The 19,622-nt window shown below is 40.8% G+C and overlaps 1 protein-coding gene across 3 annotated transcripts in view; it reads right to left on the reverse strand.

The window, feature by feature from the left end:
• lrrc7 (leucine rich repeat containing 7) overlaps positions 1–19,622 on the reverse strand; it is a 146,938-nt gene that overhangs the window by 23,231 nt on the left and 104,085 nt on the right. For 2 of the 3 annotated variants that reach the window (XM_088350533.1, XM_088350532.1), the window contains 4 exons: positions 18,885–19,113; positions 13,364–13,714; positions 13,044–13,289; positions 9,893–10,105 (listed from right to left, as the gene is read on the reverse strand). In XM_088350533.1, the coding sequence (XP_088206659.1) occupies positions 9,893–10,105; positions 13,044–13,289; positions 13,364–13,714; positions 18,885–19,113 (1,039 nt within the window). Of the gene's footprint in view, positions 1–6,009; positions 6,175–9,892; positions 10,106–13,043; positions 13,290–13,363; positions 13,715–18,884; positions 19,114–19,622 lie in introns of all 3 variants that reach the window. The other variant, XM_088350531.1, reaches the window with a different exon arrangement.

Below are 19,622 nucleotides of genomic sequence, written 5' to 3' on the forward strand. Positions count from 1 at the left end.
ATTTCTTGTTGCACTGAGAAGTCTCATCTCATCTCATTAGCTGCGTTTATCCTCAGTAGGGTCGCGGGGGAGCTGGAGCCCATCCCAGCAATCATCGGGCAATGGGCAGGGGACACCCTGAACTGGTTGCCAGCCAATCGCAGGGCACACAGGGACAGACAACTCGCCCGCTTATTCACACCTAGGGACAATTTGGACCGGCCAATCCACCTGAAATGCATGTCTTTGGAATGTGGGAGGAAACCGGAGTGCCCGGGGGAAACCCACGCAAGCACGGGGAGAACATACAAACTCCGCACAGGAAGTCCGGTATAGCTGGATTTGAACCCACACAGGAGGTTCCCAAGACCTTAGAACTGTGCTGCACACACGCTAACCACTGCGCTGCCGTGCTGCCCTTGTATTATAATAATTATCATAATTATTATGATAAAGGCAACCTGAACGGTTTTGCCGTACAAAGTACGTTTTTTATGCATTTTAAGCAAGTACGACGTACAAGGAAATCTGTACGAAAAACGCAAATTTGTCAATTATGGATACCATCCGGTATACACCGACTATTACGAAACGGCAAATCAATCAAGTCAAACGAGTTCGCCGCGGAAGCCTCTATCTCGGTATCGTTTTTTTCGTTGCAGACGAAGCGAGCGGTTTGATGCTAATGTGCGCATGTGTCTGCCGCCTAGGGATTTCCCATCATGCATCATTCCGAAAAGAAAAAATATATATGGTGTACGATTATTCTGTACGGGAAAATACGACAGTTTGTACGGGCATGGAGCCCTGGAGGTTGACAAGTATGCAAACATCTTCTTTGTTCCCTTATCTTCTTTGTTTTATTTTATCCTCACTGTAAAATGTGATACTGGAGAGCCACGTCCAATTTCATTGTCACAATATGTTCAACCCATTTTGTAACGATGACAATAAAAGTATATTCTATTCTATTCTATTATAATTTAGTAGAATAATAGATTTGAGACGTTCCTTCGCGGACTTTTCGTTACGTCTGCTAGAAGGCCGTGGCGTCGCCAACTCAAAATCTGATTGGCTAAACCAACAGCTTTATTGAACACCGATGTCATGTTTCAAGGTCTGCAAATCTCATTCTGAAGTCCCCCGAGCAGATTTTAGCCTGGCAACAAGTAATGCTGAAATGTGATCAGTTAAATGTTAAAATATGAAAGCAGTGCAACAAAGGGAAAAGCAATGGAAGGAAGCTGACAGACAGTTTTGAATTATTTATCAAGCATTCATAGGAAAAAGATGATTGCACCACATGATTTAAACATTTTCAGGCCAGCAGAGAAGGCTTTGCAGGCCCCTATAGCCTACCCCTGGGTTACACTAGTGGGCAGGCATAGTATGGAACCAAGAGTCCCAAAATTTAAAGTTTTTACAAGATTAAATTTTACTTCCTTTTTGAAACAATATTATCTTCATATTAGCCGTTATTCTATTCAAAATAAGCTGTTTTTGTCGTTTGCCCTTTTATATTTCTGAATGCATCGTCTTGGGACCGAAAGGTCACAGGTTCGATTCCCAACTCCTCCAGTTTAAAACGTCCAAGCGTCCATGGTAAAGATGCTGAAACCCTCATTCCCCCGATAAACAGGTAGGCATCCTGCATGGCTGTTGCCGCTATTGGTGTGTTAGCATGTGTGTGAAAGGGTACGTGTGAAGCATATTGTAAAGGTACTTTGGGATGTCTTTAGAGACTATAAATGCAAATAATTAACCATGTGTCATTGTTTATGCACAGTGTGAATCTGGGGGCAAGACAGGTTATTTATTTTGGTTCGTTATTTTACTGTTATTTGGATTTTACTGTACCTTTTATTTCAAGTCTTACGACATTTTTGTCTTCTTTTTCTAGAAAAATAATAACAAAATGGGCAAAAAGTTCTGCCATTAGAACAAAATTCTATTTTACTCCATAATTTTTTTTTGCTTTTTATTAAATAAGAATATATTACTAAAAATGAGTAAAATCATGAGCGAGGTTTGTACTTTTTTTGATTAATGTTATTTTTTTGAATAATAAGTAACATTGGTAAGGTACTTCATGTATTTTTGCCTAGTATTCAAATCAATGTTTTTTTTTACTAAATGAAAGTTTTCTTGTACGCACTATTATACACTGTCCTTTTAAACAGCTCCATTAAACAAAATAAAAAACATTTCCCTGTACAACCTCATGAGCAGATAATATATAGAGAGTAAAAAATTAGCAATGTGTTACCACGTTGATGAATGTTACAGTTACTTGGCTGACCACTGGAAAAAAAGATAGACGATTTGAGTAGAAGACTTATACAGTCAATAGAAGGGCCAAGCTCATGATAATCACAGTTCAAAGTTCACGTATTCCTGAGTGATGATGGTGAAAACTAAACAAAAACAAAATGAATGGAGATTCGATCCAATAGAGATAACTTTTAATAAGAACACAAAATAGACCTGCCTGCACAACTCGTAGTTAGGGCAGACAAGAGGGAGTTTTGATGCTGTAAGCATCTGCATCAAGCTCCCGTGTCTTGTGCTTTTCATCCACAGATCGGGACAAATAGCAATGGATGGTCCTGCTGCCTAGGAGCCTGCTTTTATGTCGTTGTACATAGTGTTTTTCTGACTTTTCATAGATCACATTTCAGCAGAAGGTAATCAACATACATTTTTTTTATACATGATCTGGTCGACAAAATAGAGACCCACAAACATGACTAAGCTTTTAGTCTTTATCCTCTCCGCTATTCTTTTGTAGTGTTAAAAGGGGAAAAGTGCATTTCAAAGTTTTTCAGATTCGGGCAGATAAAGTTAATACAGCTTACATTTTAATTTTCAAAATACCGTAAATTCCAGACTACAGAGCACACCCAATTAAAATCCGCATGCAGGAATTTAAGGAAGAAATTCAATCGCGACGGATTTTAAGCTCTCAAATCCAGCTACCAACGTTCCTGTGCGGAGTTTGCACTCCGGTTTCCTCCCACATACCAAGAAACATGCATTTCAGGTTAATTGGCCGGTCCAAATTGTCCCTAGGTGTGAATGAGCGAGTGAATTGTCCGTCCCTGTGTGCCATGCGAGTGGCTGGCAACCGGTTCAGGGTGTCCCCTGCCCACTGCTGAGGATAAGCGGTGCAGATAATGAAATTGTTTTATTTCATTTTTTTTAGAATTGCAAATATTTTTTTTATGTTTCCAGTGTTTTTCAGGGATTTTTTTTTTTACGAATTAGCTTTTTTAAAAACAATTGAGTTCATTCTTGCATTTCGCGGTTTATTTGTTGCTGTACTGAAAAGTAAATATGTATTTGAAAAGGAAATTTTGTTGTTTCACGCGGGGATTGTTTGACTTTAAGTTGCTTAGTATAGAAAGGTTCCAAGTTTAAATGAGTTAAAAGTTTGCTGAAGAGTGAAAATATAAATACTACCGTATTTTCCCCACTATAGGGCGCACCGGGTTATAGGGTGCACCCCCAAAAGATAGTTTTTGGTCCTATATCTTCCATGGATAAGGCGCACCGGATTATAAGGCGCTACAATGGGAACGTCGACAAAACAGTCAGATAGTTCAGTCCAACTTTTACCCCCTTAACATTCCCAAAGCTTGCAAAGACGGACACCGCATCCGCACGATGTCCCTCAAATGCATCGTTCCAAATAACATTCGGAAGGTTAAAGTCTTGGGATTCAAGAAATGCCAACCATTCCTTAGTTTCTATTTTCTTTTTTGCTCGCAACTTTACTGTGCATATGACAATAAACACTTGAAATTGAGTTTAATTTAAAAAAAGACCCATCACAGAAACATCGCTATCACTCTGAAACAAGATACTGGGAAAATATATAGCCGGAGTAGCTCACCGAAGTCGTTGTGTTCAATAATAATGTGCAACCATGGTGCTCTTATATCCGTGAGTGTAGTAAATCCAGGAGAATAAAATATTTACAAATACAGAATAGTAAAACATGCTTTCTCTATGCCGTAGACAACCAACCAAACTTGCTATTCACATTCATCTTTTTCGGCCAATTGCAGGGTTTGTTTTGCTCCTTTAGCCTATCCGAGCCTGTAAATGATAAAAAGGATCCGCCCCCTTTATCTCCGAATAACTTTAGCCAATAGTGATCGATTCAAATGATGATTGACACATTGGTCAGCCAATGAAATGCCGGTATATAAATCCCATCATACACCGCGGACTATTTCACGTTCGGGGGAAAATCTAGTCAGCGGCTGTTGCATAAGTTCCAAGACTTTGTGACACACCATTGATCCATATATAAGGCGCACTGTATTATAAGGCGCATAGTCAGCTTTTGAAAAAAAAATTAAGACTTTTAGGTGCGGCTTATAGTGCGGAAAATACGGTATTATAAATCAGAAGAATAATAGATGATTTTTAAGGGGTTTTGAATTCATATTGACAGCTGCAATAGTTGATTGAGAATGACTGTAGCGGAGATAGTCTGAAAATGAGTGTCTTAATGGCGGCACGATGTGTTTATTTCCTGTACTAGACATTTCCCCACTGATTTTTCCTGTGTTTTTGCAATAGAATCGGGTTTATCCATTCATGAGCGTCATGAATCAAATATCGGCGGCACAATCGAAAAAGCCGTATCGCATTGTAAGCAGCAGTGTTTAAAATCTAGAAAAAAAGTAGCGGCTCGCAGACGGAAATTTACGGTACATACAGCAAAATGCAGGGATGGGCAAACTACGGCCCGCAGGCCAAATCCGGGCCGCATGCTTTTCAATCTGGCCTGCCGAATGTAAATGGTCAAAATATAATGATTAAACATAAAATAGTAAATAAAGTACTATAAAAAAATGTAGGGATTTTTTTTTTATGCCAGTTTTGTCCCGTCGTGTGTGTACTACAAACAATTACGACATAAAATACGAGAAAATATTACAACGAAAAAACTACCAAAATACTACAAAACAGGGATCCAAAATATGATTTTGCTTTCATTCAGAAAAGAAATAAAATACAGCTATACTACGAAAATACTACTACAGTTATACTATAATACAGAAATACTACTACAGAAATACCTCAAAAATAATATGCTAGATATACAACAAAAAGTACCACTGAAGAAATACTACATAAATACTACAAGAATGCTATTATGGTATTTCTTTAATGTATAAAAACTAAAACAGAAATACAAATACAGAAGTTCTACCAAAAATACTGGGAAAAATTACTACTGCGGCAATATTAAAAAATACTGCTGAAATACAACGAAAATGCTACTACGGAAATACTACAAAAATACAATGGAAGTACTACAAAAATACGACTACAGCAATACTATAATAAAGAAGTATTACTCCACAAAAACTACTAAAGTACGACGACAGAAACACAGTAAAACTACAAAACTGAATATCAAATGTAACGCTTAAACTGGGGACCCAATATATTACTTTAATTGTAAGTGTTTCAAAACTCATTTGATGAGACTAATCTTATCAAAGTATAATCAGGGTTGGGTAGGGTTACTTTAACTGGATTACTTTCAATTACTTTTGGATTACCAAAATACGCTAATAAAAGACAAAAGAAACAAAATATGAATACAATGATGACTCACAACACGCGGTAAGCTTTCTCTCCTGGCTTTGATCTCTTTGATCTCCGGCAAAACGAACATAAAATGCGACAGAAACGAAATGAAAATAAATCCAAACAGCTTGCCGACATCATTTTTGCCGTTCCATGTATTCCGTTACTTTATATTTAGTTTATTTTGTCTTTTATTAGCACATTTGGTATTGGAGTAATCCAAAAGTAATTGAAAGTAATCCAGTTTAAGTAACCCTACCCAACCCCGAGTATAATATAAAAAGAAATATAACATGTAGGTGTCTGCATGAATATTTATTTCTAAACGAGAGAAAACTGGATAGGCCGAAATTTTGGACCCAATGGGGTTTGCCCAGCCCTGTTGTAATACCCCAGGCTTACTCTTCTTACTGGGATACTCACAGCAACAGCAGGAGGAGGAGGAAGTGGCAGCCAGCGGCCAGCAGGGGGCTCATGCTTAGAGTTATTGTAAACGTTAATGTTCAAAGTTCTGCTGCGCCCCAGGCCGTGACCCCCGCCCTGACAGAGCATGCCCAGTGCGAGCATATTGTGCTTTAGGACACCACTCTGATTGGAGAAGACAACATCACATGACATGGGTGAATGGAAGAGAGATGGAGGCAAAGCAAACACATTGAGATGCTCCAATATTTAGAAGACACTCAACACGACAAAGATATCGAAACAGCAACACAAAAACAGTGCAGGATTGCTGAAAGCACAGAAAAATGTTAGCTACACTGGGGATATTGTGTCATACAAGCAACAATTGGTGGACAATGCACTTCTAACATCGGGAATCTAGTTTGTTTAGGATATGAAACTTTTGTAGCATGGAACATTAATTCTGCTGGATTTTACACATTTGACTATAAAGGATTTTATACAATTGAATACAAATTACATTTAATGCAAAAGATATTCACTGGCTGGGCTGTGGTGGGAGGTCAGGGCACCCTGGTAGAAAATGTTGTTTACAGGAACGGTGGGAACGGGACGTAAGCAGGGTTAGGTAGGGTTGCTTTAACATGATTACTTTCAATTACTTGTTAGCAAGCTGTTTGGATTGATTTTCATTTTGTTTCCGTCGCATTTTATGTTAGTTTTGCCGGAGATCAAAGAGATCAAAGCCAGGAGAGAAAGCTTACCACGTGTTGTGAGTCATCATTTTATTCATATTTAGTTTCTTTTGTCTTTTATTAGCATATTTGGTATTGGAGTAATCCAAAAGTAATTGAAAGTAATCAAGTTAAAGTAACCCTACCCAACCTGGACGTAAGGCTGATAAGATGATCAGCACATACAGACGCAGAAAGGCCCCGATGACGTAGAAACGTTCGGTGTTGTTTTGAGTATTCCAGACATCGCGAAGCTCTTAAACGAGATGGTGAAGCCAAGGGGGAGCTTCCTTGGCACGCCCATGGGAGGAGTCCACACGCCATTATGCGGGGAGAAGATGGCCAATAGGAGAAAGGTAAAGGACTTGAGAAAAAGGCTTCCCAGAGACTCAAACGTCGCTAATTCAGCCATTTTCGATGGAGTACACTTAGTTAAATTGTTAATGAAATTAAATCTGCGCCCGTGTGAAAATGTCGGCTTTCTTGTTCATCTTTTCCCTCAAGAAACGAGCGCGCATAAATTCTTGGGTGAATGTAGGTTGTGTTTGGTTAATGGATTCAGATAACTAATTCAAACAATTTGGTAAACGTTACATTCTGATATTTAATTCCCAACAATTCCTTTCATTTCTTTTTGAAAAATTACAGTATTTTTTGCACTATAAGGCACACCAAAATATAAAACGCACCCCCAACAAAACGGCTTTTGTCATACATTTTTCATTAACAAGGCACGCCGGACTATAAGTCATATGAAATTGAGACTACAGTAAGAGATTCCATGTGTATAAATTATTGCAATACTTTGATATAGGTGCTGACCAAAATTGTAAAAAGCTGTATGGGAATCAATTTTGTGTAGTGGAGGTGGTGAAAGCACCAACATATTACCTCTAGACTAATGTAATGGTTGCCAAAGATGTGGGCTGTTCACAGTCAGCTTTATCGAAGATTTGGACGAAGGACAAACAGCATTAGAAGGCATCAATTACCCCTGCATCAATAATCTCTCAGTTTAATATTTATGCATACGTAAAAGAGCTTGTATAGTATTTTATTGAAAGGCAATAGTATTCGCTGGTAAAGAAGTATAGATACAGTTTAACATATCCGCATGCACTTTGCAAATCATTGTTCCTGGCACTGTGAGTAAAATACTGTGAGATCAGGTTTAATGCCTTGTCCTAGGTCATTTGTACCATTGGTGGTCGAAGCGAAAAATGTTAGCACTTTTAGCGATGATACTCTAATTTGATTACCTTTTTTTTATTGTTATTGTATATATTTATTCAGCTAGTATAAACCATAAACATGATACATACAAGAAATCATTTGACACGCTAACACTCAATAATGATGAAATAATAGTTTTAAAAGAATAAAAATAATAGAGTGAAAAATATATTGTAGTGTATAATACAAGGTTTATATAGAATAGTTTAAAAAGAAAGAATATGTAAATAACAAGACTAGAGTAGAATAGGTCGGAGGAAAGTCGTTGGCATAATAATACTATACATAATAACCTAAATCAATTCCTGTTGAACAATGGCGAAGACGGCGACCTGACGGCAGGTAATCAAAGTACCTGCGAGGTACTATAATTTTTAGTATGCGTTTTCTAGTTTGTTCGATGTAGATACTTTGCAGGGACGGGAGGCCAGTACCTATTATTTTCTCTGCCGTCCTCACTACTGACAATTCTCTTTGACTCTTTGACAATTCTTTCTGATTGACGCGACCAAACCAAACTGTGATTGACCTAGTTAAAACGGATTCAATGATAAGAATTGACTAGAATGAATTGACGGACTCCGAATGATTTGAGTTGACGAAGGAAGTAGAGCCTTTGTCTGGCTGACATTAGAATACAAGTAGCATCGACAGTCCATGTGAGGTCAGCCGACAAGTAAGTACCCAGAAACTTGAATGAATGGACCAGTTCCACCTCACTACCATTAATTGACAGTGTCACATGCGGGGGAGGCTTAGTACGGAAATCTATTATCATCTCCTTAGTTTTACCTACATTCAATAACAGATTACTCTCATGACACCAGGTGGAAAGTGAATCAATTTCTCCTCGGTATTCAGTGCATACAGTGTCTACCAATATAGGTCAGCTATGTTTATCAATATGCCATATCAATTTCCGAATGAATCCACCAATATATTGAGATATGTAAGGCGCACCAGGTTAAAAGGCGCACTTTCAAGTCTCTGGCCAAATTTGGATTTATGGTGCGCCTTATAGTCCAGAAATTACGGTACACAGTGGAGTCGGAAAAAAAAAATCTTGTGTGAAAGGAGTTTGCTTTCGATCTTTTATATTATTATTGTCGCTCCCGACAGCCTTTGAGGACCAGGTTGGCCACCTCTGATTTAAAGCAACCCAAAAAATTGGGTTATCCATCTGGCAGTGTAAAGCGAAACGCGTATTGGGCGGTAGGAGGTGAAAATGTGGAGAACACAGGCACATGCAGCCAGACGGAGATCTGGTAAACATGAATAAAGACAGGGTGGGTTTCTGTATGCTCTATGCCAGGGGTGTCAAACGGGTGGCCCGCGGGCTGGATCAGGCCTGCTAAGGGATTGAATCCGGCCCGCGAGACAACGCTGAGAGAAGCGCAAGAGAAAAACGAGCTGCAGGTTGAAATACGCCCACTTGATGTTGCCAAAGCCAGGTGCCACTCACAAAGATGCTGTATTTCTTTCTCTCCCTCTCTTCCTCCCTTTTTCGTTCTATCTCTCTTTCACTCTTTTCTCTTTGTTCTTCTGTCTTTTTACCTTCTTTTACTCTCTTCCTTTTCCTTTTCTCTCTTTTCTCTTCCTCTCCTGCTTTCCACTTCCCTCTCTCCTTCTTGCTTTCAATTTCTCTTTGGGTTTCTTTCTTTTTCTTTCCCCCTCTCTTACAATTTCTCTTTTTGTCTCTTCATTTTCTCTCGTTGTCTCTCTTTCGCTCTCGTTTTTCCCTTTCTCTTGTTCCTTGTCCCACTCTTTCTCTCCCTCTTTTTCTTATTTCTTTCTCTTTTCTTCTAAATCGACTAGTCCGGCCCCTGAGAGAATGTTTGTTTTATCGTGTGGCCCCCGGGTAAGAATGAGTTTGACACCCCTGCTCTATGCAGAAGGTGGGCCGCATGAGTGTGAACACCCTCCTTTTAACGTACCCTGTCCATGCGTTTAGCCTCAATGTGCCTCAGCAACTGTTGCCTCCAATCGGCGGGCATCTTGGAAGTGATGTCCTCGGGCTTCTGAGGGACCACAGGTCGCACCTTGATGGTGTCTTCGGAAGTCTTTTCTGGACAGATTGCCAGAGTGTAGTCAGGAGGCATCTTCTCCAGGAGAGCGGCCATGGTGGGACGAGCAGACACCGGACGTGCCTGATGGTCATGTACATTTCAATTAGACTGTTATTTTTTGCAATACAGTGGAACCTCGGTTTTCGAACGCCTCTCAGTTCGAACAAATCGGAGTCCGACCAAAAATTCTGAGAAATTCCTGCCTCGCTGTTCGGTCAAAAAAATCGGAGTTCGAACGCTGGTAATGCGTGAGTGCGTACGCTAGGGTGCCATGCTGAGCGGCGTACGGGTGTAGATTGCTCTGTTATCGCATGCAGATGTGCTTTGTTTTGCTTTCGCTTTTAATATAGGTGTACAAAGTGTTTTAGACCCTAATTATGCAACCGAAGAAAATCAGTGCAAGCAGCAAAGTTGCTACAGGTGAAAAAAGAAAAGTAGTGCGTACAACTATTGCATTTAAGAAATAAATAATAGCAAAATATGAAGGAGGTGTGCGAGTGTCTAATCTTGCTAAAGAATACCCCACTGTCCGCCTGCGCCTTCTGCTGACCACCACAAAGGTAAGAAATCCTATTCATTATTCTTTTCTTTATCCTTTTTTTTTATTTTTACACGTTCACGTTAGCGTAATCTTTCGTACGGAAGATTACGATAACGCGAACGTACGATTTGCCTGGGTTAGCTTCATGTTTACGTTAAACGTTCTTGGTAAACATTCAGGGTGTTGGAACGGAGCCCAACTTTCAGGGTGTTGGAACGGAGCCCCCTGTCCAATGAACCGCTCACCACTTGTTGCGGAGACCCGGGTGCGAAATGACTTGTAAACGACCTGATTTTTTTATTTTTCCACGTTCATGTTAGCGTCATCTTTCGTACGGAAGATTACGATAACGCAGTTAAACATTCAGGGTCTTGGAACGAATTAAAACGATGTACATTATTTGTAATGGGAAAAATGATTTCGGTGATTGAACAAATCGGTTTTCGAACAGGGTTCTGGAACGGATTATGGCTGAGAACCGAGGTTCAACTGTATTACACATCATGCTCCATGTCTGCTCCATGTTCCAGGTGGCTGACTTGGAAGAAGTCACACACAGGAAAGCAATACGATAAGTTAGGTGAAAAAACAGAGCAGACAAGTTGAAATTGGAACTAAGCTCGACACTATCTGCAGGGTTTAAAATCTTTTCTTATGAACAAGCTCCTGACCACGCGGTGCAGAGACATTAACCTCCTGCTAAATGTCAGCAAGACCAAGTCAACTTCGAAAGAAGCCAAACCTTCCATCCCTTACTGACCATCAGCAGAGCTGCTGTAGAGAGTGAGCAGCACCAAGTTCAGTGAAGACCTTTCCTGGACCACCAACACCAATAAAGCACAACAGCGCCTCTACTTCCTGTACAAACTCAAGTGCTCCATCTACGTTCCCGACTACATTCTATCGAGGAACCATCGTAAGCGTCATTTCCAGCTGCGTTACTGTGTGGGGCGGTAGATGCACCGACTACAACAGGAAAGCCCTAGAACACATTCTGAGAACAGCCGAGAAGATAATTTGGGTGAAACTTTGCTCCCTGCAAGACATCTACAACACCAACAAAACCATCTCTATTGCCAACGACTCAACTCATCTGCACACTGTCTCTTCAGCCTCTTACCCTCGGGAAATGATACAGAAGCCTTTGCTCCCGCACTTCTAGACTCACTAACAGTTTCATCCACCAGGCAGTGAGACAATTGAACTTTCCACACCCGGTAATCAAAAAAAAAAGTTTACTCAGTACTGCATAGCGACTTGCATGTCCTGTTTCATCTGAATGGACAAAAGCATGACCAACTTGGGTGCCGAGGTGGTTAACTTGGTTGGGTGTTTGGACATTTGGGTTGGCAAGGGTCTTCATTGGCTCTGTAATGAATTTGTTCTCTGAACTTGGTGTTTTGTCCTGAATGTTGTTAGTGTAAAATGTGTTTAAATTGTAGGTTCAAGATGTCAGTTATGCGTTTTTCCAAGTTATTCTTGTGGGGAATGATATTGTGTTATCGATTTTGTATCCCCTGCAAGAAAAATTGGAACAGGGGTTGGCCCCTCAAAGCTTCGGCTTCAGCCTATTCCCTTTGGACACATGTTTATGTATGATATTATTGTATTGTTCATCTCTAGAGTGAATCAAGGAAGCAAGGTTTTGGGTGCTCTGAGGAGAGTGATAAGCAACAAGAGTATGAGTATGGATGTTAAGAGGGGACTGTATGAGAGTGTGATTGTGCCGACTGTGTTGTATGGTGAAGAGACTTGGAGCCTGAACGCAGATTTGAGAAGGAAATTAAATGTCTTTGGGATGAAGTGTTTGAGGAGTCGGTTAGAAATGACAAGATTGGATGGATTGAGAAATGAAATTGTGAGAGACAGAACTGGAGTAGTAGTGGAACTGAGCAAGCGTGTGGATAAGAGAGTACTCAGTTGGTTTGGACACATGGAGAGGATGGATAAGGAGCGAATGTTGAAGAGGATCTACAGAGCAGAAGTCAATGGAAGGAGACCAAGAGGAAGGCCGCCATTGACGTGGATGGGTAGTGTGATGAGTGCACTGCAGGAAAGAGGTCGAAATATAGTCGAAGCTAGAGCTCTTGTTGGTGATAGGAATGAGTGGAGAGGGTTTGTGAAAGGATTGTGGGATGTTTGAACGCGTTCTAAGGGATAGGCAGGACACCTGTATGATGCGGCAGGGGTAAACCAGTGAAAACTGTCGAGCCCTGCTGTTGAACAGAAGAGTGTGTCGAGTCACCCTGACTCGAGAGACATGTTTTTTGCTCCTTTTTCCCTTTTTTATTTTCTTGTTTTTGTAGGTGTTTGTCTTGCTGTCGGTAACCCCTCTTGAGGGATATGACCAAGATAGATAGATAGAATAGACATCTGTTTTCTGTGGTTTCGGTTTGGCGTCGTATTGATTTAGTTTTTACTGTGCCTAAATAAAGCATCGATCAATCAATCAATTAGTTTTGAACTGAATTGAGAGACCTGAGATGCTCCGTAGGTCTCAGTGCTGTAACTGCGAGCCGAGAGGGGGCGACGTTGAGTCAAGCTCTTGGTTGGATAACCGATCATGGTTTTTTTCTGTTCTTGGTAGTTGTGATGGTCATCATCGTAACGTCCGTTTCTCTTGTTTTGCACCATTTGATTCTGGTTGTCTACCGTGTTGGCAGAATGGTCCATCGGACTGGAATAAGCCAGCGCCCGACTGTAAAGCGGAGGGTCTCCTTGATGCTGCAAAAACATACGCGTTTAAAATAAATACATCTGTGTTTCAATGATTAAAAAAATAGGTTTTGATCTCATACTTGCTGTCGGTACTGAGCTTCCTGCAGGGCCTCCTGCTGGGCTTCGTGGACTCTCCGAAACAAAGCCAGCTCTGTAGAGCTTACCAGTGAGTCCGCTCTCCTCAAAAAACCTGGTCTGGAACGTTGCGATGGGACGGGTGGCTGCTGCTGACTCGACGAAGCATCCGGACTGATCGGTGATTGAGGGAAAGAAAACATCTCCAGTGGTGGGTACGCTCGGTACCGAGGGCTCGTCAACTCCTTAGGTAACGTCTTTCCAGGTTGATTGATGTATTCCAATGCTTTTGATGTGTGGTTGGCATAATCAGGTGTGTTAGGAAATGGAGGAGGAGCCCGTCGATCCATGGTTACCTGTTTTGGTGGGAATTGATTACAGTGATTAACTTGTTCAGCTCGGTGGCCTTGGGGGTATGACGCCCGCCCCGAGACTGGGAGGTTGTGGTTCAAGCCTCGGCCGAGTCATACCTAAGACTTAAACATTGGTACCCGCTGCCTCCCTGCTTGGCGTTCAGCATTAGGGGTTGGAATTGGGGGGTTTGGTCACCTAATGACTCCCAACACCTCAGTTGGGTTGAGCGAGGGGGCTGGGAATCCCCTCCTCTGAATCAATCTCCCAAAAAGAGTGAGAAATGACTCCAGCCACCTCCCACTAGGGGGATATGGCTGTGGTATATAATATATATGATAACTTGTTCATACAGTGGTTCTCAATTAGTAACCATGCACACAGAACGAAATGTCGATACACCTTACCCTTAAAGTTAAATTGTAGAGAGCCGATGCAGCCGCAGCCAAACAGGGCGCAGCCATTTTAGTCGTTAGGTGACCAAACCGCCCAATTTCAACCCTTAATGCTGAGTGCCAAGCAGGGAGGCAATGAGTACCAATGTTGTAAGTCTAGGTATGACTCGGCCAAGACTCGAACCAGCGACCTCCCAGTCTCGGAGCGGGCGCCCTATAATCTAGGCTACTGAGCTGGTTTTAAAAAAAAATGATCTGCATTTCTATAGCGCTTTTCAAGTCAAGACTTCCCAAAGCGCTTTACAGTGTGCTTCACATTTCCCAATAGCGGCCGTGCAGCCATGTAAGGCGCTAACCTGCTTATTGGGGGCATTAGGGGTTCAGTGTCTTACCCAAGGACACTTCGACATGTAACACGGAGGAGCCGGGATTCGAACTGCGATCTCTTGATCCCAAGACGAGCGCTCTACCTCCTGACCCACTGCCGCCCCTAAATTAAGATGCTGATGACAATGAGATGTGGTTTAACGTGTTTACATTGAGACCTGTACATTTTTTTTCGAGGTGGAAAATTTTTAGAAACCTTCTAAACTATGAATTCATGATATAATGCTCTAATGCACAGGTGTCAAACAGGCGGCCCGCGGGCCAGATCAGGCCCGCTAAGGGATTGAATCCGGCACGGGAGACAACACTCAGAGAAGCGCGAGAGAAAAACAAACTGCAGGTTGAAATATGTTAACTTGATGTTGCCAAAGCCGGGTGCCTCTCACAAAGACACTGTACTTGTATTTATTTCTCTCTCTCTCTCTCTCTCTCTCTCTCTCTAATTTCCATCCCTTTTCTCCCACTCTCTGTTTCTCTCTTTCACTCTGTGTCTCTCTTTTTCTCTTCCTTTGATGCTCTTTGTCTCTTTCTCTCTCTCTGTCTTTTAAAATTATTTTGCTCTAACTTCTTTTTTTCCTTTTTCTCTCTTTTCTCTTTCTCTCTTCCTACCCTTTGCGCTTTCTTTTCTCTTTTTCTCTCCTTCTGTATTCTCTTTGGATTTCTTTTTTCCTCTCATTTCTTTTTCCTCTCTCTCACGACTTTTTATCTTTATTTTGCGGTAGGTGGTAAAGCATTCACGCTTTACACCAGGGGTGTCAAACTGATTTTAACTCGGGGGCCACACGATAGAACAAACATTCTGTCGGGGGCCGGACGAGTAGATTAAACAGAAACAAAAAGAGAGATAAAGAAATAAGAGAAAGAGGGAGGGAAAAGGACAGAGGGCGGGACAAAGAAAGAGAGAGAGGGAGAGAGCGTGAGAAACAAAAGAGATAAAAAGAGAAGTTGTGAGAGAGGGGGAAATAAAGGGAGAGGAAGAAAGAAATCCAAAGAAAAATATAAATACAGAAGGAGAAAAAAGAGAAAAGAAAGCGCGAAGGGTAGGAAGAGAGAAAGAGAAAAGAGAGAAAAAGGAAAAACAGAAGTTAGAGCAAAAGAAGTTAAAAAGACACAGAGAGAGAGAGAGAGAGACAAAGAGTAACAAAGGAAGAGAAAATGAGAGACACAAAGAGTGAAAGAGACAGAGAGAGAGAGTGGGAGAAAAGGGATGGAAAAGAGAGAGAGAGAGACACACACACAGAGAGAGAGAGGCAAAGAGTAACAAAGGAAGAGAAAATGAGAGACACAGAGAGTGAAAGAGACAGAGACAGAGAGTGGGAGAAAAGGGATGGAAAAGAGAGAGAGAGAGAGAGAGAGAGGCAAAGAGTAACAAAGGAAGAGAAATGAGAGACACAGAGAGTGAAAGAGACAGAGACAGAGAGTGGGAGAAAAGGATGGAAAAGAGAGAGAGAGAGAGAGAGAGAGAGACAGAGAGAAGAGGACAGAGAGAAAGAGAGGCAAAGAGTAACAAAGGAAGAGAAAATGAGAGACACAGAGAGTGATAAGAGACAGAGACAGAGAGTGGGAGAAAAAGGAGGAAAAGAGAGAGAGAGAGAGAGACGAGAGAGAGAGAGAGAGAGAGAAGAGAGAGAGAGAGAGAGGAGAGAAGAGAGAGAGAGAGAGAGAGAGAGAGAGAGAGAGAGAGAGAGAGAGAGAGAGAGAGAGAGAGAGAGAGAGAGAGAGAGAAGAGAGAGAGAGAGAGAGAGAGAGAGAGAGAGAGAGAGAGAGAGAGAGAGAGAGAGAGAGAGAGAGAGAGAGAGAGAGAGAGAGAGAGAGAGAGAGAGAGAGAGAGAGAGAGAGAGAGAGAAATAAATACAAGTACAGTGTCTTTGTGAGAGGCACCTGGCTTTGGCAACATCAAGTTAACATATTTAAACCTGCAGCTTGTTTTTCTCTTGCGCTTCTCTAAGTGTTGTCTCGCGGGCCGGATTCAATCCCTTAGCTGGCCTGATCCGGCCAGCCTGTGCTTTACACGAACAGTACATAGCCAAGAATATGAATATGAAGTGCATACACAAAATTTTGCCAAACCTCCACTAAATCCATGAAAAAAATATATATCGAGAATGATAAGACAGGTTGAAAGAGATGGTAATATAGAAGGAACTGAAAATCTCCTAAAAGCTAAGATGAGAAGGTTTAGGAAAGCATATGTCAGCTTCACAATAATCGAGAAGCACTGTGATAATACATCATTAAAGGGACAGTGTATAATATTTACTGTTGGGTACCTTACTTTAAAGAAGTAATTAGTTATAGTTACTCATTACTTTTTCCAAAAAACATCAAAGTTAGTGCAGCACGGCGGCGCAGTGGTTAGCGCTTGTGCGGCACAGTTCATGTCATGGGAACCTGTCGTGGGTTCAAATCCAGCTCCAGACTTCCTGTGCGGAGTTTGTATGTTCTCCCCGTGCTTGCGTGGGTTTCCTCCGGGCACTCCGGTTTCCTTCCACGTTCCAAAAACATGCATTTCGGGTGAATTGGCCGGTCCAAACAGAGCTACTGCACGTCAACTTTACTTTGCGAGCATGTTGCTAGCGTGTCTTTGAATGAGGGAGCGTGGGACAATGTCTGTATGACAAAGTCTCTTTCCCATACCGGTGAAGATTGCTTTGATGACATCAGTTATAAAGAAGAAATGAGGACGGTTTACTGAGGTTCCTGCATGTTTTATATATGTTTTTATTAACAGTCTCGTCAACTGTGTTGCGAGCGTGTTCCTAGTAGCGTTTTGCTACCCTTCACAGGCACGGTTTGGGATGAAAAGTTATAATATTATCATTAAAGCTTTGAAAACTCTCTCGGTGTACCGTCTTTCTTTGTAAATATGTGTAACCATGTATAATATGTATTTACAACTGTATATTTTTGTAATTTATTTATTTTAGAAACTTATTCTAAAATGTTTTGCACGAGCAAATGAGAAAGAAGGGGCGGGGCAAACGCGGGCTGACGGGAAGTGGAGTAAAGGTGAGACGTGTTTGTGGACGCGGCCGACAATAGTGGATATATATTTTTCCCACCCTTACCTTTGGGAATATACACTTTTTTCCTTGGATTACTTTCAACGGGCACCCGGGCTCTGCAGGTCTGCATCAAATTTTAAGTACCGGTATCATTTTCCATTAATTTTGCCGGCTGTGTTTTTTAGACTGGGTCGGGTATAGATTAAATTTGTGTTTGTATTGCATTTTTTCAAAGTGGGCGCATGCGGCTAATATACAGGTGCGGCTTGTGTATGTACAAAATCGGTTTTCCTCCTGAAATGTGGTGGCTGCGGCTTATAATCAGGTGCGCTCTATAGTCTGGAATTTATGGTAATTGTATTGGTTTATAGTAAAAGTAACCAGTTCAAGGAAAATTAAGTATTTCCGTTAATTTAAAAAAAATCTATCAATCTTTCTACTTCTCTATCTATCTATCTATCTATCTATCTATCTATCTATCTATCTATCTATCTATCTATCTATCTATCTATCTATCTATCTATCTATCTATCTATCTATCTATCTATCTATCTATCTATCTACTAGATGTTGAGCATCACAAAAACTAGAGATTGTTCCTTGGTCTACTCCAGCTTCGGTCAAAATAAGCCTGTGAAGGATTTTTATACATTTTAGTATAAAGGATTTTATACAAGTTACATTTATTGAATGCAAGGAAGATTTGTCACAGAGAAGGCTTAAGTTCAATGACAGGCCACAACGTTCCGAATGCAAATGTTTTGTTTAGTATTTCCCTGCGGGGATGAATAAAGTATCTATCTATCTATCTATCTTTCTACTTCTCTATCCATCTATCTATCTTTCTACTTCTCTATCTATCTATCTATCTATCTATCTTTCTACTTCTCTATCTATCCATCTATCTTTCTACTTCTCTATCCATCTATCTATCTACTTCTCTATCTATCTATCTATCTATCTATCTATCTATCTATCTATCTACCTCTATCTATCTATCTATCTATCTACCTTTCTACCTCTATCTATCTATCTATCTATCTATCTATCTATCTATCTATCTATCTATCTATCTATCTATCTATCTATCTATCTATCTATCTATCTATCTATCTATCTATCTATCTATCTATCCATCTATCCATCTATCTAGCTATCTAGCTAGCTATCTAGCTAGCTATCTACTGAGTTGTGTTGTTCGCATCAGAGTTTTGCTTCATTTGCAGATCAATAGTGAAACTAATCCAGTCAGTCAAAGTCCTTTGGGCATTCTGTGTAGGAAAGTCAATGGCTGTGCTACCTAATGCAGAGTTTCCAGTAATTGGGAACCAAAAAGTTATAAACAATTGCATTTTCTCAACAAATCAATGAAGTCATACGTTACTGACCTGGGGATTATAGTTGTGGTCAAAGTGATAAGCTTTATGTGGAACTGCAGGTTTTTGGTTGTGCCCCTGCTGGTTCTGGTTGCCATGTGCTGAGAACCCAAGTTCCTCATCTAACATGGGTGCGGACTGGGACCGAGACATGTTGGTCTGCTCCATCGAACCCGGCAACTCTTGACGGTCCAAACTACTCTGTTGCTCGATGGAGGAGCTGTAGCTGTCCACGGGAATACTGCGGATGAAGAACGCGCATTAGACCCAAAAAACTGCCCGACAAATGGCATACCTGTCGACCTCCAGGGCTCCATGCCCTTACAAAATGTTGTATATTCCCTTACAAAATACAAAATACACCATTTTTTTTACAAACGCGTTTATTTATGTAGTTTAAGTTTATGTTCTACATGTGTTTCGTTATATCATATATATTGTTAATTAACATTTTGTTGTGAGATCCTGAGTTTCTCGACATGAATGAGGTTTATTGTAAAAAAAGGTAAAAAATTAAGAGCTTGGACATTCACTGTAGAAGGAAAAAATACATGCAAATAGAATTAAGTCGAATAATACATTTTCTTATTCAAATTATGAATTCATTTTCTGCATTAAATTATTGTAGGTAATATACTAATTCTTAATTTCTTTATACAACATCATAATTCGTAATATAATGCATAAAAGCAAGTGAGCCGATTGAGAGCCGGCTCTCTTTAATGAGTGGAGCCGAAAAAGCCGGTTCTC

Source organism: Urocampus carinirostris, chromosome 12 (genome assembly GCF_059441175.1).
Source record: "Urocampus carinirostris isolate Australia breed hairy pipefish chromosome 12, RoL_Ucar_1.0, whole genome shotgun sequence".
NCBI classification, from domain to species: domain Eukaryota; kingdom Metazoa; phylum Chordata; class Actinopteri; order Syngnathiformes; family Syngnathidae; genus Urocampus; species Urocampus carinirostris.